Here is a 20,951-nt window from a genome sequence, read left to right as displayed (position 1 = left end):
TACTATTACCTGTACCTCTGATTGATTACATTTTTAGCATATAGCAATTCTTGTGAATCTAACAATGTCATCCTTAAGATGCCCTTAGAAGAGATCTTCTGTGGATTTCCTTATTTGGACAAAATATCATTTAGCACAGAAGAAGATAAAGGTGCAGAACTTAATTATAAGTATTTGAAAAGCTCCTTTAGGACATTTACCAAAGAAGTCCTTTAAAACAGTGACCTTTGTTGTTCATGACAGATCAATCATTTTGAAAGACTTCACTGTGTGATACGAATGAATTGAAGAAAGGCAATTAACATATCACAGAATTATAGACTGGTTCAAGCTGGAAGGGACCTCTGCAGGTCATCTCATCCAACTCCCCTGCTCAAGCAGGGCCACCTAAAGCTGGTTACTCACGATAGTACCTAGAAGTTACTGTATGTTACTGATTTGAAAAAAAGCTGCATACCTATTTTTGTATGTACAGCTATTTCTTTTTAGAGTGTCTAAAAGACTGCATGGTTGTTTAGTAATATTTGCTGACAGACTCCATACACAGTCTGATGGTCTAGTGCCTAGGGAAAAGAGTTTCCACAATTCGTTAATAATAGAGATTAAATTACAGGTGAAATGTCAATGTTTCAAGATGCAAAGCTGCAGCTGTAAGGTAAATGGTAATGTTTCGGATAATTTTCCCCCACAGTGATTTCTACTGAGATTGTCACTGTCTGCGTGCTGAACGTTCATCAGGTGAAAGTGTGCTGCAGACAGGGGTTTGTGCACACAGCTCTCATTTGTGCTGTGGAGCTAGATGTACTCGGCTTTGTTTGCTCTTTCCTGTGGTGCAGAGAACACAACACTCCCATCAAGAAATGCTCCTGAAAGCACGAATATAGATCTCAGACTTTTTCAGCTCCTGCAGGTAGTTTCCTCAGACACCATAACCTGAAGTTGTTCTCCCACAGTACTCAAAAAATACAAAAAGAGCGAGGGAGGAAAATTACAATGAGAAAATCTGAACTTGGAAGTGAATCCTTCTTGTACTGTGGCAGTTCTTGTTGGCACGCAGAAATGTACATTTTATTACTTCTCCCAGCTGGAGCTGCAGTGAGTCAGATGCGGCAGGTATTATTGTTATGACGATGGTCCTCACCCCACGCATTCAGCTGGGAGGCAAAGTGGGTGGTTTAGCATTACTGAAGCATGGGAAGGGGGGCTGCCTTACAGGTACTTTAGGAGCTAGCTTCCTAACAAAAATTACTCCACAAGGACTCATAACAAAGCAGCATGTACTGGGCTGGCCTATTTAAGTCAATGCGAAGCTTTACGAGGAGGTCCAGGAATAACAGTGCACTTAGCAGCCTGTTTTATAAATGTGGCTAGAAGCAGCATTCGTTTACAACCTGAATGATGCAGCATTTTTTCTGCTGAATTCTCAAAGTTACAATTTAATTAAACAGATTTTGTTCCATTAACTTCTGTAAGAGGTATTCAATGCTTCCTGCCCTGATGAAATATTATGTAATTCCAAATGCAACTCTGCCTACAACAGTGACGCTCAATAGATGTTAGGACAACTCAGTCTGAACATCAGAAGGGATGAAGTGTGAGGCAGAAATCATTCAGCAACAATGAACAAGTGTTAAAAAACCCCCACAAACAAAGCACATGACAGAGTACATTGCAATTCAGACCTGTGAAGCAGCAGGCCCATATAAACCTTTCTGAGATTTATAAGCGAGGAAGTAACCTTCTTGAAAGTGTTGAGGGTTTCTTAGCTCATGAGGTAACATACGTAAGAAGCAATAATCAGTTGTGTTTCCACAGTGCCTGCAGTATGATGATAATATATAAAACGACATAAAACTCTTCCTTCAAGAAGTCACAGACAAGTAAGAGCCACAGGTAAGCAGGTTAAACGGTGGAATGAAGAAGCAACCCGCAAAGAGACTGATAACGATGTTCAACACGTACACTGGCATCATCTGGGTTTAGTTTCTTTAGTTTGTATGCCGTACTTTTTATTGCTTCAATGTAGAAGAGAATTGTATATCTATTTTTGGAAGAAGGTTTTCGTGGAAGGGAAGAGAGGAGCCTGACAGACAGTACAGAGGGGAGAGTTGGCGTGAGAATAACCAGTGCAAGGAAGATGTAATTGGTTTCGTTGCATTTATGCAGTTATGTCAACAAAACAGTCCTTGCAGAACTAAGGCTAAGCTATAAAAGAGAAATAATTATTGACTTACACCTCAGTATGATGCTTCTGCCATCAACTACGCTGAATCCCTGAATCCTTGTCTTTCTAATTGCCTTCATATGTTGGAAAGGATGAAGTAAATATATCTCCCTTCTAAGATGTCAAGTGGAAAGGAATATCTCAATCAGCCTTTTATCATGGTGAGCAGAGCTCACGTCTGCGCGTATGTGCTTTATTCAGCATAGCTGCTGGCCTCTCTCCTCCCCTCTTCCCAAAATCTGCATCTGATTCTCAGACCTTCAGCCTCCTTTCTGAACTAGGAGGTGAGACTCACATGTCATCGCATCTGGTGTGCGTGGGCTGGTCACCTGCTCTTGCAACAGGGAGAAGTTACAGTGCAAAGGTGCACTGGAGAGCTGCGGAACTCCACCGCGGTGCCTGTGGATGCCTTGTTTCTGAGCGCAAACTTCCACCCACAGCACAAACCACTTGTGTCTTTTTTCCCTCTCTCCTTTGTTTTCATCATTTTTACCTCTTCACACTCTTTTTGGCATTTTTTCCTTCCCCACAACCTCTTGTCTGTATTTTCCATTCTTAATCCAATACATTTACATCTGTGGAGGAGAATGCACTGGTTCGTATGCCTGGACAGACTGCCCCAGAGCCATACTTCAGCATCAATTTAGACCATACTTCTGCCAGACAAGCGGGCAAGGATGTTTTAATGCAATCAATCTAATTGTCCATTGAAGATGAGTCCTGAGCAGATGAGCACACAGAAGAAGGAAAACAAGTGAAACACAACCAAAAGGGTATATAAGCGCGGTGGAGGTATGCAGCTTACCAGACCACCCTTCATTTTTGTAACGACTTTTTGCCTCTGTAACCTTACTCAAGCTCAAAACCAATGCAGTGGAGCACTTCCGTTCAGCCATAAATCTGTGATAGCTCAATGAAAATAGAAAATCTCCAATGATGGTGTGTTTATCTTTAGTTTTGCATCTCTTGAATATCAAGTAGAATTTCTTGGTTTGTGCCTGTGTTCTGCTTTTTAAAACTGTCTCATGTTATAGGCATGCTCAGGAAAGCACGGATACATCGTAAAAGCATGTTTTCTCCACCACAGCTACAGCCTCTAGCTAAGATACTATACTAAACATGGTCACACACCATAGCCCAGAAGACAGCAGTTCCACCGGGAAGCTGAAAGCAGTTTGATCTTATGTTCTATATATAAAGTTGACTCAAAAAAAAATTGTTAATATTGTTTTTTCATTGTGTTAATAGCTACTTCTGTCTTTGGTAGTTAATTAAAAAAATCAGGAAGGGACTATTCTGGATGACTGAAGAGAACTTGACAAGACTGTCATTCTAAATTGCAGTCCTCGCAGAGGACACTGACAACCTCAGAAAACCACTGGCTGTGGAAGAACACCATGGATGCCACCTCCACACACTGCAACTTCAAGGTTATGATAAACATAGATTCTTCTTAAATGAGATTGTTTGAGCAAATGAATCACAAAGGCCCGTTTTGTTACGGGTTTGATTAATCCCAACGGAAACAGAATTAGGCGATCTCACACCCATGTTCACAGTGTATGCTGCACATCATCTTCATTCTGTGTCTAAAAGCAAGCTGACAAAAGGTCTTCTTTTGTCAATGTCAAAAGGAGAAGTCGAGGGATGCCTTTGAGTATGGTGAGGTTGAAATGGTTGAAAAGTACCTTTGAGGGAAAGGCATGTGATATATTACAGGACTTACTGGAAGTACCAAAAAGTCTTTAATATATAAGTTCTTTCCTGCAGCTACTGAATTTGGACAACTCGTAGAAAAAGCTGCTTTGTGACAACCAGTCTGTATCAATGTATCTATTGATATCTGATAGGATGTGGTCATTCAAGGTTGCTGGCATTTTGAATATTTTTACATGACAAGCTTTCATTAGCCTGTGAGCAGTTACATGTTTGCACCGGGAAAACTGTTGGAGTCTATCTTCAAAACCAAGTATCTGTATCATTTTCACAATTGTCTTAACAATCCCTTTCCATGAAGTAACACTGCATGGATGTTGCCACATTCAGTAGGGATGCTAATCCATTAAAAAGCTCAAATGTGTAAATGAAACTCAGTCTTGTTTAACAACCTGAGGAGATGAGAGAGTTTTAATTTCAGAACATGAGGAAGAAATATTATGAATGTTGGCTTTTACATTTTTATAAAGGATATTTTATTTAAAAATTTCCTTCTTTAGAGGGTAGGGGCTATGGAGGCAACTAGGTCAGTTTTACCAAAGTGAAAAACACCCAATCTGAATCTTGATGCATTATTAAGCTGCCCTTAGGCAACAGGAAAAAAACCAGCACAGCACATGAAACACTGTTAAAAATAAATGAAGTGTAATCACCGTAAGGGTATAATATTTTAATTTAGGGTGGAACACTTTATGGAGGTGCCAGTTAAAATGCCAAAATATTACTTGCTCTGGTATTTTTTCATTTTTTTATGTGGAAAATTGTGATGCTCACTCTGCTCTGACAGTATCTGTGTCGCTGCCTGAAAGCTGAACCAAGTTTTGGTCCCTGAGCTCTTGCCATACGAGGCTGCGCCTGTCCAAGAAACAACCCAACAGGGGTTACAGGCTGGGGCCAGAATCTCTTTCCTCCCTTCTGTGTGAGCAGAAGAACATAGCAGATGTACCAGGAAACGCATGCTGTCACATCCTCTGCACATATTGGATTAGTCAGTTGAAACACGCCTGGTGTTGCTGTTAGGACACACAAGACCGCCGTGTGCCCCCTCTTCTTCCCTCCAATGTCGTTTCTGTCTGGAAACATCATTCTGACAATGTAAAGTAAATAGGAAGTTGCTTGACATCCTCTTAAGAACAATGAAGAATTGACTTTTATTTGCAAATAAAAATTACTTACATGAGGAACAATAAAAATACGATTGGGTCATTTAGTTTTTTTCACGTCCCTTACACCTGTTCTATACTCTGCTCCAAGTCAACGGCAACTATGATCTGGCATGTCTGAAGACAATGTTACAGGTGTCTCAGAAATAGTATGCTTTGCAATCAGCAGACCTTAGCAAAGTACTGTCCTAGAAGTCTCTTTTGCTGCTTCTACTGCAATATACTGCAATCGAAAGAAATTGCAATATGTGTGATTAGTTAATTCCCGTAAGACCACTTGGAATTCATAGCTTGTAATTTAAAACTCTCTCGTTTAGACCTCACTGCCAGTTACTTCTGAGTTCAAAAATATGCCAGGCATTAACAAACACTAATTTCCTCCACTTTATCAGTAAGTCTGCATATGCTGTTAGGGCTGCTGTATGCAATAGCCATATTCCAAACTTCAGCCTTGCCAAATGTGGCACTGGGATGAAACACAACACAACCTGAGCCTGTCAGGCAAGCTCATCTCAAGTGTTCCTATCGAGCTGAGCAGGCAGGAAGAAAGGAAGGACACTGCTGATGTTTTTTGTTTTTAAATACCAACAAAAAATGTCACTAAAATGAGTTTTAAAACAGTTTTACAAGTTATTTTCCTTTCTGAAGGCAAAATTAAAAAATGGAGATTAAGCAGCTTTTCTCAGGAGCCTCATCAGTGACATCAGTTAAGCAGATGCAGGGGAATACTGAGGCTCCATCAAGACAGCAGCAGTGGCGCAGTGGCTTCCAACAACCTGTCAGCATAAATATTCCTCGGTATCTCACCTTGCTGCTGATTTCTCTCAAGAGGAAGAAGCAGGCTTGAGATGAACTGTAGCAGAGGCTATTCTGTTTATTCTTGACAATTTTATGTAAGTAAATACAATACTGCAACAACAAACTAAAAGGATAATGTGAGGAAAACAAAAAAGATGCTGAGACGCACAACCCCTGTTCCACTGGAGTCACCTTCTGCAGCACACACAACTGCAGCCAAGCGTAGATCTAAGAACATCACCTGAGCACCACTCACCAGCGAGTTTTAGTAAATATGGTACAGCAATCCAGATAAACTGTGATATGAACAAGGTGTGTCACTGCTTTGATTCTATACTTCGCAGGACTCTTGCAGCACTAGGATATTTATCTTTTGCAAAAGACCCAGCTACGCAAGAAGAGCACAAATGTGAGTAGATATATAGCCATCAGCCAACTCTGAAAATTGATCTTTAATCAAAACCAATGGGAGAAAGCACTGATTAAAGACCAGCGATACAGTCTGGCCCCAGATTCTGTGGCACTACATCTGTGAAATCAATGTATTTAGCTCTAGGCAGCTAAAAAAAAGTGACAACAGCAGCTGTTTTAAATCTCCTGCAGTGAAGTCATGGAAGTCATAGGGACTTAGTAATTGCACAGAGGCTTAATAATGCCTTCTCTCAGATAATGCTTGGGCAGCTTGGTAAATTCATATAATTGCCATTAATGAAGGCCATCTGCTGAGTGACAAGGTAATCATTCCAAGAATTCTCATTCATGCCATCCAGGGCTTGCAAGCAATAGAATAATGCTTCCATCGTTTACGGTAAAGTGGTAAATGAAACTTCATTGTTTTTCAAAATTTGTGTAATTTCTGATTACATACACTCTAAAAAACAGCACATATTTGAACATAGTAGGGGATTCTTAAAAAAGTAAATTTCTGTGTTTACTGTTAACCTAAGCTCTTCGCTGAACTTTCTAAATGCCTACTACAGCACGGTGACAAGACAAAAGGCAGGCAGCCCATCTTTTGAAATGCTTTTTTTTTTGCCCTAATTTACATACACTACAAATCCTTCTCTCAACTCATTGTTGTAGATACAGTACTTGTAACCAGGAGAGGGAAAGCAAAACTATGTAAAACATGATAACATTACTACTTTGCCATACCATCATCGCTGAATGAAGCTAAGTAATGACCTCGCCAAACAGTGACTGAAGTACTGATTTAGTGGAAATTTTTATCATTATTTTATTTAGCTTTTCATTGCTGGGGTAGCGGTAATGGAAAAGGGATAGAAAGGTACAGCAGATGATTCTTGCAAATACTACTCAGCCCCAGAATTCATACAATCATGAAGGCTGGAAAAGACCTCTAAGATCATCAAGTCCAACCATCAACCCATCACCACCATGCCTGCTAAAATTCAGGTAAGCCATAGTGGCTGACTTCATAATCCACCCCAATTTCTAAAAAAAAAAGACAAAACGCTGAAACTTTACAGTTAGCATCCAGGAATGCAAATTTTAATGAGAAGGTACAAATCAATCCATGCATAAGCATGGAAAAATCTGAATGAATTTGGTAATTTTGCACAATTCCGTATTTGCCGCTGCATGAGTGCTACTGCTGAATGAATGGTGCAGTAATTGTGAGTAAACTTTCCGGAATACCAGAACAAGGTATAACGAGGTATCAGATTAGCCTAGGGAGAGCTTTGCTTCCCAACCAGTCTAATGGGGCATCCTGCTAATACAACCGCGCTGCTTTTGTGACCTGAGCTACAAATCTGAGTTGATAAATCTTGCTGGCTTTACTCATATGAGTTGTCCTGTTGCCCTTTTGTTTACTAATTACCTTATTAGCAAGTCCAAGAAACCACTTTTGCTTAATCCCTGACCAACACCTCCGTTTGTATGGGTAAATGTGACAGTAGGGGACTTTAGATGTCAGGCTTCCTACTGAGCCCTAATCACAGTTCTGTGCTGTGAATTATAGTGGTATGTCTTCTCGATAGGTATATATTTTTTTTCCTGAAGTTGCATCTTCTAATTTAAAAACTTCAAAAGTTAGGCTCGCCCTGTGGAGATAAGAGACTGACTGGAACTGTATTTCTCCTCCTGTAACAGATATTCAGCTCCCAGTGAAATGAGAGAGCGACTCAGGGCAGGATTTGAACTTTGGGGCTGCCCTCAGCGCCAACCAAGAGAGTTTGGCCTCACGAACCTCCATTTTTACCGGGAATGGGATTCATCAGGCAGAAAACAAGCTCTGCCTCCAGCGGCTAGGTCTGGGAGGTGGAGGAACAGCATTCTACTGCAAACTGATCAGACAAATCCTGGCATTCTTGAAACACAACAAAACCAGGACTTTAAATGACTCCTACATTAAAATCCCAAATGAATAATTTTAATAAAATAATTCATGAGAAGTTTTGCCTGAGTCCAGGTAACACTCAGACTTTTATATTTAGTGCAGCCCTTTAAAACGGAGTACACCGCCATACTGGGATATCTGAAGTGAACAGCTAAGGGTTCCAGCCAGCCTCCTGCTGTCACACACTGCATCACAGTAATGTAATGAGCACAGTATCACCAGACTCAGCTTTCACCCCCCAGCAGCGTTCTTTTGGTTCCCTGATATTTGCAAAGACATATATCAGGGTTAATAATGAAAAGCGCAGTTAGGCAGCCTGAGGAAATGGCAATATAATAACACATTGCATACCAGCAGCACTGGGATTCCAGGCATTCAGATTGTTAAGGCATGAAAATGAAAATTATTAATTAAAGGAAATTATTCCAATATACTGACTAGGCTTGTTGAACTACTCTACTCAGTATATAGTGAAACCACATTTTTAATATTATAGAACATAATCAAATATATCTTTAAAGTAACTGGGGGGCATCTAGATCTCATTAGAAATGGGTCAGTGTTCTGCCACTGCTCATTTTTTGCCTGTAGGTTAGTAGTGGTCTTTAAATGTTCAGGAAGCTCTATGTGCACAAGATCATTTTATAGTAAGTTTGAAACTTATAAACTGTTGAACTAGAGACTGAACTACCTTCAAAGGCAACGTGCTGTTCCACAGGCTAATTTCATACAAAACACACAACAGTGGAGTATTTTGTGTTGACTGCTCCTCCTTTGAAGACATGACTGTCAGTGATCCAGTCCTGAAAAAGTGCTCTTCTGCCTTGACCAGATATTTTGGCAGGAATCATAAGATAACAGAAGGTAATAATGGTTATTTTTGTGTGTCTGGTTGCCACACCACATTTTTATAAAGACTTTCTGAACTGATACTTTTGATATTAATAAAAATTTTCACCATAGGTATTTACCAGTCAGATTTTCTGTTAAATAATATCCACACAGAAGAACATCAGATTTAATCTTGAAATGGAAAACGGAGTAGCGAAGGAAGGCTGGCTGGAAAGTGAGATACACCTGAATTGTACACTACTATTTAACATGGAGATATAGAAACTTGAGAATCAATCTGAAACAAAACTTCTGCTCATCAGGTGATGCAAGGGTTTTTCAAGCTGTACCGTTACTCTCTTGGCATTTCAGTATTGATTACTAGATATTAACAGTAAATCAAATTCCGGTGATCTGCTAAGGTAATGCCACATTTTCCTGTTGACGATTTAGTGTGTTTTGCTCAGCTGTTCACTCTATCTTCTCTGCCTACAGATCTTTACGATTTCTGGCCAGACCAGAAGTTTACTTTATCTTACAGTTCTCATAACTTCCTTTTTACTGACTTACAACAATTAAAGTCACTTTATCAATTCAGGTTGCCTAGTTTCATGTTCCACATAGAATCATAGAATCATAGAAAGTTTTGGGTCGGAAGGGACCCCTAGAGGTCATCTAGTCCAACCCCCCTGCAGTGAGCAGGGACACCGCTAACTAGATCAGGTTGCTCAGAGCCCTGTCCAACCTGGTCTTGAATGTTTCCAGGGATGGGGCCTCCACTACCTCTCTGGGCAACCCGTTCCAGTGTTTTACCACCCTCATTGTAAAGAATTTCTTCCTTATATCTAGCCTAAACCTACCCTGTTTTAGTTTAAAACCATTACCCCTCATCCTGTCACTGTTGTCTCTGCTAAAAAGATTGTCCCCATCTTTCCTATAGGCTCCCTTTAAGCACTGAAAGGCTGCAATCAGGTCTCCCCGCAGCCTTGTCTTCTCCAGGCTGAACAAGCCCAACTCTCTCAGCCTGTCCTCATAGGAGAGGTGCTCCAGCCCTCGGATCATTTTTGTAGCCCTCCTTTGGACCCGCTCCAACAGTTCCATGTCCTTCTTGTGATGAGGGCTCCAGAGCTGAACGCAGTACTCCAGGTGAGGTCTCACCAGAGCAGAGTAGAGGGGCAGAATCACCTCTCTTGACCTGCTGGCCACGCTTCTCTTGATGCAGCCCAGGACACGGTTGGCCCTCTGGGCTGCCAGCGCACATTGCCGGCTCATGTCCAGCGTTTCGTCTATCATTACCCCCAAGTCCCTCTCAGCAGAGCTGCTCTCGATCCTTTCATCCCCCAGCCTGTATTGGTACTGGGGATTACCCCGACCCAGGTGTAGGACCTTGCACTTGGCCTTGTTGAACCTCATGAGGTTCACACAGGCCCACCTCTCCAGCTTGTCCAGGTCCCTCTGGATGGCATCCCGTCCTTCTGGTGTCTCAACCGTACCACTCAGCTTGGTGTCATCTGCAAACTTGCTGAGGGTACACTCGATGTCGCTGTCCATGTCATTGATAAATATATTGAACAGCACCGGTCCCAGTACGGACCCCTGAGGGACTCCACTCGTCACTGGTCTCCATCCGGACACTGAGCCGTTGACCACTACCCTTTGGCTGCGCCCATCCAACCAATTCCTTATCCACCGAACGGTCCACCCATCAAATCCATGGCTCTCCAATTTAGAGAGAAGGATGTTGTGGGGGACCGTGTCAAAGGCTTTACAAAAATCCAGATAGATGACGTCCATTGGTTTTTCCTTGTCCACTCTTGTTGTTACACCATCATAGAAAGCCATTAGGTTGGTCAGGTAGGACTTGCCCTTGGTGAAGCCATGCTGGCTGTCTCGAATCACCTCCCTGGCCTCCACGTGCCTTAGCATATCTTCTAGGAGGATCTGTTCCGTGATCTTCCCAGGCACAGAGGTGAGGCTGACAGGTCGGTAGTTCCCAGGGTCTTCCTTTCTACCCTTTTTGAAAAGGGGCACAATGTTTCCCTTTTTCCAGTCACTGCGGACTTCCCCTGACTGCCATGACTTTTCAAATATCATGGAGAGTGGCTTGGCAACTACATCAGCCAGTTCCCTCAGGACTCTGGGATGCATCTCATCAGGTCCCATGGACTTCTGTACGCTTAGGTTCCTCAGGAGGTCCCGAACCTGGTCTTCACTTACATGAATATACCTTCTCAGTAGTTCAACTATACATTCACTTTCTTAGCCTTGGCCTTCATCTATTCCAGTAACCCCCCGGGAATCAGACGACTATAATGTAGCAACAGCTTTCAATACACAGCAAAAACACACAGAAAGGTAAAGGACTTAATGCTATAATGGACAAGACTCATGCATCTTTTGCCAGGTGACACGGCTATAGAAGGCTAATTAATCTTCATGTGGCTAGGGAGCTTTTGAAACAAGTAATTTTAAAATGCAATCAAAGTTATTTTCAAAACTCAATTTTAATATAACCAGACTTCAGCTAACTTGTTTTCTGGTTTAGGGGTCTTCAGGTGAAAAGGAAATACTGAGGCCATTACATACTTCAATTATTTCCATTATTTCCAGAGCTAATACATATTCGTGCCTAGTGCCAGACGGACTATTTCAGTTGGTAGTACTTATATTTAGCTAAGTGAGAACCATTAATTACCATTTCCTGATATAACATCCTAGAAAAATGCCAAAGTACTTCTATTTAAATTTCACTCACTCAGTCACTTTGAAAAGATTTTATTTCTCTTGGATATTAGTGAGGGAATTTGAACTGGCAAGTTGATTTTCTAAATAAGTTCCCATAAATACAATTCATTACAGCCCTTTAACAGATTCCTACACATTAGATTGGAATGTATGTCATCTAATAAAATACTTCATACTTTTAAAGGCTAATTGATCATAAAAGTGGTCTCTTGCTTCTGCAGTTAAACAATTTCTACTTATAGAAGGGACAAGTCACATTCAATCAATACTGTGTGGATTGTATCTTATCTTTGATCATTTTATTTTCATTCAGCCCAATACTGAGTTTCTCTGGGACGTGCTTTAATCAAACTCACTGGACAGTTAAGTGTTCATAACTTCTTGGACTGGAAAAGCAAATTTTATTTTCCAAAGCTCCTCCATTATGGAGTTTATAGGGCTACAGCAGTCAGCCTTAACCTCTTTTACTAGATTTTCCGGTGAAAGAAATTTAGGCTCAGATCTTGCATTATACAATGAACACACCACACTGCAGATCTGAATCTCTGCATACATATAATAAGCAGTCTCTTCCAGAATTTGCATACTAATACAAAGCCTCCCACTGCTCCTCATCCTACTTCAATTACCCCTACCTACTGCTCACACTTGGTCTGCTTCACTGCTTTCTCCAGGAAACCCTGTGTGTTCCAAACAACTCCTACTTTTCTTGTTACTTCCAACTGACTGTCACGTCTTCCCTTGTAAGGTTAACAACTTATCTCCTCTAGTCTATGTAGGTGCTAATAGAGGGAATTAAAGGCTAGTGGCCACTCTCTCACAACTTGCACTTGGTATAAAAGAAGATAAACAATGGGAGGGAGTATTTGCAAAGAGATTTCTGTCTAGTCTCAGCTATCTCAAGGTCAAATACACTCAGAAAAAACTGTGCTGCTCAATAAAGCAGCTACCAGTCTTTCATAAACTCCAGTCCACATGAAGGCCATGCAAGAAGAGCATCCCTGATTAACGGCAAGACCCAGCTCAGATATCCTCCAAGCCATTGCTGCAGTGCTTGGAGATGTCTAACAATGCAACACAACCAAAACATTCCATGCTTTTCTTCTCATTTTTTTTTTTTTAAATGGAAGAAATTATTTTCTGCAATTTTCCAACAACTCTTCAACCAGTGGTAAAAGAGAGGCACAGTCCAAGTATTTGCCACGGGCTTAATGTAAGTAGCTGAAAAGAGGAGCCACATGTTGAACAACCTTAAGTACTAGCAATGTATGTATGTTAATTTTCTCACTCTCCCTAAATAAAAAGATTTGTTACTGGGCCTTTTCTATTTGAAGATTTCTTTTAAGAAAATATTTACACGCATAGTGGTGAATGGCATTAATAATATTTTTGGGTATAGAAATTTTGTTCTTTGATAGTGATATATTAGATAGAGAGGTTATATTATATATTAAATATTTTAAAAGAAATAAATGTTTTTGTTTATGAAGTTGGTAGAACTGATCTAACTGCTCATTCATCATCACTCAATTCTTGTGTAACAACTAGCTCCATATTTCTTGAGGTGACTATTATTTGGCTGTAAGAATCTAACAGTAATGAGATAGTCTGTCATGTGCAGGTTGTCTGTACACAACATTCTATAAAGACCTTTTGTGACACTGAGATGATTTTGTCAAAGACTACTTTCAGTTCACTGAACTGAGAGTGCATTTGTCTAAGCCATTTTCCTACTTTCTAGGCTCTGTACCTGTTTCAACAAGCTTTATGGTTGCTTCTGCTAAGACTGTTTTCCAGAGGTGAATATAAACCTGGTAAGATTTCACTGATGATACTGCAAAGATTGAAAATTGCCTTTGACAATTGAAGTACCAGGCTCTGCTATCTGGAAAAAAAAACCCCAAACCCCCACAACTTTTCAATGCTCTGTGGCCAATTAAAGAAGAATTTAGTGGCTTTAAATGAAAGGACTAGTCAGAATATCAGCTTTTCAGGGTACATAGTGCCATTATTTATTGTCATGGAACACTATTCCCTTTAAAAAGCCTTGAAAACTGCCTTTTAATTAAGTGGAAGCCTCTCTCTGTTTCTCACATTGAAGAATATATTCCATAAAACAAAGAGCGTGTTGCATTTTGCTTATTAAACTAATGCCTGTTCCTCTCTTTCTTCCTCCCAGTCACCCAGTAGTCCACTCAATCAATGCACTGCTGTTGCCTAGTTATCAGGCGTTCAATCCCACTATCATCGAGGGAACATCAGATTCCCCATTGATTTCAGCGAGGGAGGATTAGTTCCAGGCAGTAGCTAGATAAACTGAAACAGAAGTTCTTACAGATTTTCTGCTGAAAAGATGTTGTCTTCATTAGGGCATTTAGAGCTGCTTCTGTCTGGCAGGCTAACAGCAGTCCGTTTAGTAGGTAAGAAGTCTGACACAACGTTGTATTAATTCATGGCTTCTGTCTAAGAAACTTCCAACAGCAGTACTTGTAATTGAACTGCTTTAAAGATACTGCTTGTATGCATGTAGGAAGGAGGGTGCTTCTTCTCTAGCTTGACTAGAAGAAAACAATCATCATTCATCTACTGCTGGGCAGAGCTTAGGAAGGCCCTGGCCATCGCTGGCAGGCTAATGATCACAGTTCTTAGCAATCTGACAGGGATTTCTGACACGCCGAGCAAGGCCCACTGGGACCTGACCACTGACTTCAACGGCAAGATTCCTGTCAGCTTCAGTTAACTTCAATGCTTGCACCGTTCGTCTCTCACTGCATCTGATTTTATCAGCACATCCCTATCACACACCTGAGCTCAAAGGAGAGGCATTTAAGCTTGCACTGACCCAACCTGGCATGTCCCCCCATCCCAGCACAGTGCTGTACAGGTTAGCACAGACCCTGAAACAGCATGAGCAGAATACTAAAATACTAATTAATCATCCTTTCTCCACAGCAAGGCTAATTGCCTCAGGCTTGATGCCTTGCTGACGCAATTATTCTGTGTCTGCTTTTCAGTAACTTCAGCATTCTGCAAGGCAGCAGGCAGCTACAGACACATCTCGCATCCATCATCCTTTATACAAGGTACTCCTGCTTCTCCAGCACTGAAAGGCTTCGCTTTTCAGGAGGGGGATGTTATTCCGAGAAATAACTAAAAATCTCAATTCCATACCTCTCTGATAGCTGTACAAAACTCACTCTGCAGCACCTTCTTTAGGGACTGTAGCTTGTGTACGGGTACTTCTCCAGATTCTTGCAGTTTCTCCAGTAATTCAATTGCCCTTGCAACATCTGAGTGGGGAAAAAAAAGGAAGACAGATCAGTATAAACAGAGACTGAAGTGACTAAAAGGGGCTCACTAATGGTAATTTTAAATTTAAAATCAGCTTTAGCAACACACACTGTATTAATCTGGTGTTACACCAGGCTCAGATAGGCAACAACACTGCTGTTCAGTTCCAAATCCCGAAGTATGGGCAAACCGCACAGGTACACATACAACAGACACACACACTGAGGTACAGACTCAGCTGCAAACATTCTTTGGAACAAAGCCACCAGTTCAAAGCAGCTAAACTGTATTAGCAGACTTAAAATATTTCTTACTTGCTTATAAGAAAGTAGCACAGGAACAATACAGGGCCTTCTTTCAGAAAGTCTGAAAGAATGAAGCTGAGCCCTTAAGAAGGCACCCTCAGGATGACAACACCTAAGAAAAATATTTCATCTTTTCACCTCATAAATCTAAATCTAAATACTAACTACTAATAAAGAAAGTCTTCTAAAGGCAAATAAGTCTGCTAGGGAAGACCAGGAAGTCTGCTAGAGAAGAGTAATTGTGTAAGGCTCTTGCCTAAGTCTCCAAAGACCTGATGTGCCACATAGAAGCGGTACGATCCACAGAAATATAGGGAATGATACTTTTTGTGGCCTGAATTCCCCTTAAGCACCTGTGTATTCTCAAAGGAAAGATCAAAGTGTCTCTGAAGAGCAGTACAGAGGGCTTAAGTGAGTAGCCATATTGAGTGGTGAGCCAGAAGCTAGTCAAGCTGAACAGTGCCCATACTGTCTTTCTCATAGTATTTTTTCTCTTTAACACTAGTTCCTAATTTACACAGTTGTTACTAAGATACATTAAAAAAAACCCAAAACCCAACCCATGAGCTGCCCAACAATCCTTTATGGCTGGGCACAAAGGGGCACAAGAAATAGTGGCCGGTCTCATGGAGGTTAGCCTACTCAAGCAAGGGACACGCTGACTTACATGCAGGAGTGAATTGAGCAATACATAACCTGGTCAGTCTTCAGGATGATAGAGCTTAAATAGAGGGTTTTTCTCCTCCTCTGTCATTTTATGCTACCTTGCAGCTTGTCCTGTAAATATATTGGTATAGTTGAACCTGGCAGTGCTGTTGTCTTGACTGTGTGGTCATTCTCACATCGTATTTTGCATAGCTACCAGAGCCACTACTGGCCAGTTACACCACTCAACTGAAACTAGGTCTGTATCCTAGTGATGAAATGAATGCATAGTACTAAAGGATAAAACAATATTTGAGGCATTTTAATTCTGCGCTTTAACTGCACAAAAAAGAAATAAATATCCTTCCCCTGCCACACATCTCCAAACTGACTACAATGGCTAGAAGCAACCTTACATAATTCTCCTTTCCGATGACAAAGAATGTACTGTTTATGACAGGGAGATTATGCTAATTGAAACAGTTCTTACAGTCCTTGGCTTGTAGCTGAGCTGTACTGACCAGATGTCTTATACAACAAAGACATGAGAAGTTTTCTGGAAATAGAAAAGAGATGGCAGTAGATAAACTGCAACAGGAATAATATCATAATCATGTATTTGCATTTATAAGAAAATAATTATTATCCCACTGCATCAGTGTTAGGAAAAGAGAAGATGACACCTCAAAAAACTTACAGTTTAATTAAAAGAGGCAGGCAGCTGGTCAGCGTGGTAGGTTGTGCCATAGTAGATTAACGCCCAAATAAATCTCAAGCTTTTTTATAAGCATCTCCCAAAAGGCCACTGATACTTCCTCCACAGTATGAGAGGAAGCACAGCAGACAGCATGCAGTGTTTCTTTCAGAAGGACGTTTCCACTTACTGGGCTGTGGTTTGCATCGCAGAGCAGTCCTGGAGCTCATGAACTTTGAGACGAACTAACCCTAACCCTGTGTTCAAAGACTGCACCTGTGCTTTTGCTCCAAGCAGTGCTTCAGCTACTAACGGGCATCCAATTCATGTTACTAGATCACAGCTAGTCTGAAATATCCTCTCTGCACAATGCACACAATGTAGGCGTGAGGTCCTCAGCACCACCTCTTTTGCCTTCCTGATCTGTGCCTGTTTCACCACTCCATACTATCTGCCAGTAGAGACACAGCCAATGTCATTCAGAAGGGATCATCTGAGAGACAGAGACCTCGGTGCGATGGGAGAGAGAAGGTCTGGATTAATGAAGCAGATTTGTGAGCTGCTTGTACTGAGACAGCAGTTGAAGCTGTAGCTGCAAATAAAAAGGGAAGAGATGATGTGGAGGTCTACCAAGAAAGATCCCTCTAAAGCACTTACTGAAGTTACAATCAGAAAGCTAAGAGGAGATCTGGGAAATAATAAGGCCATAGGAACCAAAAAAAAATGAGATTCTAGAAAGAAGAATATGACTGATGGTAGCTAATACATCAGAGAGCATGGTTTTGAGATTTAAGAAGAGGTAAGTAGACTCTTCAGCAAGAACCATTTCAGTGTAGTGCAAAAGAACGGCAATGCATTAAGTAAAACATGATGCAACACAGAAATATGATTTTTAATGTTATTAGTAATAATAATGTCACAATGATTTTCTAACAAAAGTATCAAATCACTTCCCTTGGAATTTTAAAGTCTGCATCTGCCACCCAAGACTTGTAGTTACCTAAATACTAAACTCACGTCCCAAATTAGCACCAGTTAGTGCAAACTGGTAGGTCAGACAGCACAAAGCAATTAAATGATTTATTCTGAAGATGCTTCAACAGCCTACCACAATAGATCAGATGAGACCTCTGAAATTCATGTGATACATGATAGTTATACAGACATTCTAAATCAGACTGGGGTCTTTTCCAGTGCCAGTTCAGGTAAGTTTTGAACTGTCTTTCCCTCTCACCAGCTATACTTGTAGCAGGTCAGTGCCACAGATGACAGATTGGTTACTATTTTTCAGTTACTTAGAAGTTCATTACAACACCTGAAAAATCTGTGAATCACCCCACAATTGCTATGGTCCTGAACTAAATGATATTCAGTGAAAAATCTGTACTGATTGAGAAATCTGTTCTGAACCAGAAGTTACATTAATCAATCTAAAAGAGTTAAGTACAGGTCTAAACATTTCCCTATGGCATCAACCAGACTCTAAATGACAACTAATCACTTCTGAAGTGATGAGTGTTACAATACAAATGATAAATGCATATTCTAGTTGAAAAGTCAGGCATGAATGTTTAGTATGTAGTCTCACAGGCAAAACTGAGCACTAAGTTGTCATTTGCCAATGCTTTATTACTTAACTTTGTGATTAAGAAGTGGTTTGGGGCAAAGAAAAAGCAGAACATCCCAAGAGTATTCTGATTTTCCACACTTCCAAATTTATACAACATGCTAAAATGCATGAATGCTGTTGCCCAGGTTTTTGCTTTGATATATTATTCACCTATCATATCTGTTAACAATAAGCAGTCTTCTTTCTCTCTCTCACAAATCAGGCCCATAGTTTGCTCAATCTGGCAATGACTTGTGGGATATCGGTCACGGTAGAGAGAATATAGAATAATAAAGAGCTTCATGGGATAAAATTACACAGTGAAAATGAGGCACGTGTTCAGGGCCATAGCTGTTTGTTCCCAGCTGACGCTTTGTCAGGAGCAAAATATAACAGTTGGTACAAAATAGAAGACTTTGAGCAGACTAAAAATGTATAAACATAAGTGTATAAAATACGACCTCATGAAATAGGCTGTATTTCCTTCTATTAATAACCCTGAAGGGGAGACTTAAACGAACAATTGCTTTAGGACAGGTTAAAATGTGAAATTTATCAGTGCATAAGAACTTAGGTGATGCATAGGCTTTTTTGCTGATGGTTCACTCAATGTGAGTTCCAGCTGTAAGTAAAGTAGGTGCTTACTCAAAGAAGTGATATGACTGGCAATGAGGAAGATTTCAAAGTTATGTTGAAAAAAAAGCCTATTACAGGGAATGCACCCCTGTTGAAGTGAATTAGGGTATTGCTACGTGTTTGAGAATGACTGGTATTCCTCTGCTGCAATTCTTTTCTTGTCTCCAATCGTCCTTTGATTACAAACTTAAGTAGCTTTGCTTGTAAACGTTATCACCAAGGAAATGTTCTTAAATACTATTTTCTTACACAGAATCATAGAATCATAGGATGGTCTGGGTTGGAAGGGACCTTAAAGATCGTCTCGTTCCAACCCACCTGCTATGGGCAGGGACACCTTCCACCAGACCAGGTTGCTCAAAGCCCCATCCAGCCTGGACTTGAACACCGCCAGGGAGGGGGCAGCCACAGTTTCTCTGGGCAACCTGCTGCTCCAGTGCCTCACTGCCCTCATAGTGAAGAATTTCTTTCCACATACTTGCGGAAAGTGCAAATTCATGAATAGAGTGTGTGTGTGTGCATTTATATAGATATATGTAAAAAAAAATTCCTAGAATTTTAGTTCTGATTTGTCCTTCCTTTAAGCAAAGACATTTTTTTAAACATGACTTCTGGAAATTATTGTTTTGACTACTCTCAAACATTTTCCAAAATATGAACTCCATTATACTAACATTAAACTCATGCTAATGTCATTGAAATCTATCCTCATTTCTCAGATTCATATCCCACAGAAATAAGTGGGAATTTTGAGTAACGATGTGGGTAGAATTATTCCTCTGTATTCTATCATGCATACACTTTCAAAGGAATATGCACTTATTTCCCCCTTATTATATTCAACTCTAACCACACTTTTTTTTTTTTACCAATTTTTTTCTGATTTCCTCATACATATGCACAATCCCTTTCTCTCCCTTTCTATTTAATGTTCACTTCTCTTTTTGTCTTCTCATCACTGTGCTTGCCTACAGCCTTTCAGGAAATAACACTGTTTCAGTGTGGTGGGTCACGTTACCAATGAAACACAGAGAAGGCAGGGGGTGGGTGGAACACATTTTATCAAGTGTACTCATCAAAAGAAAAGCATGACTCTCAGAAAAAAATCTCACTTCAAGTGTTCTTTCTGTATTTTCATTTAAATGAAGTTTCATTTGCATTGCTAGTAGGACACAAGCAGGAGGTTACTACACAAACCCTAAGAAAGAGAGGAATCACTAGAACATCGAACTAGCAAGATACCACACAGTGATACAAGTGGAACATTCCCATGCTGTACTAAACGAGTTGAATCATGTATACATAGCTACATAGGACAATGCAGTTGGGAAAAAGGTCATCTGGTTTAGTTATCACTTTGTTCTGTTATAGATTGTTTTCACTCGCTGATTTTTGTTCAAATAGCTAGCAATGCACAATGTAGACTGATCTGTTTAATTTGCTGGATGTTTTGAAAAGTAAACACTATTTCCAGTACTTTGCAATTCAGCTTTTACAACTTAAATGCAAATTATGAATCCACAGAAAGAATTCTGGCTGGTCTGAACTTGGTGCTTTTTCACATTACTGTTAAAATGGGGTAGACCAGGCTCCAGCGTTCTGTGAAAGTTGTCCAGTCTGGGGTTTCACTCTGGTAGATTTTGTGCAGGGTTTATGTTTGTTTCATAAACATGAATAATCATGTCAGATAGGTTGTAAACTATTAGGAAAAATGTAGCAAATTATTTTAGCATGCTAAATGTGTCCCATTTAATACCAGAGTGACTCTTGAAAAAGAACGTACTTGCATGCTTTATACTGCAAAATGTGAAAACTGTTGTACATCTATCTTCCCCTCTTGTGCTAGTCTGTGAGTTGGTCCACAGTCCTTAAAACAGACATATTATCCTCTGACTTTAGAGACTACTAGGTAGTTAAACAGTAGCTCCAATA

General features: G+C 40.4%; 1 protein-coding gene across 3 annotated transcripts in view; it reads right to left on the bottom strand.

The window, feature by feature from the left end:
* Window positions 1–20,951, bottom strand: part of LIN7A (lin-7 cell polarity scaffold A) — a 50,815-nt gene that overhangs the window by 15,146 nt on the left and 14,718 nt on the right. For all 3 annotated transcript variants that reach the window (XM_075429100.1, XM_075429099.1, XM_075429101.1), the window contains exon 2: window positions 15,011–15,129. In XM_075429100.1, coding sequence (XP_075285215.1) covers window positions 15,011–15,129 — 119 coding nt within the window. The remainder of the gene's footprint in view (window positions 1–15,010; window positions 15,130–20,951) is intronic.

Source organism: Opisthocomus hoazin, chromosome 8, assembly GCF_030867145.1.
Source record: "Opisthocomus hoazin isolate bOpiHoa1 chromosome 8, bOpiHoa1.hap1, whole genome shotgun sequence".
Classification (NCBI taxonomy): domain Eukaryota; kingdom Metazoa; phylum Chordata; class Aves; order Opisthocomiformes; family Opisthocomidae; genus Opisthocomus; species Opisthocomus hoazin.
The sequence above is the reverse complement of the archived record's forward strand: the minus strand, read 5'-3'. Positions and strand labels throughout refer to the sequence as shown.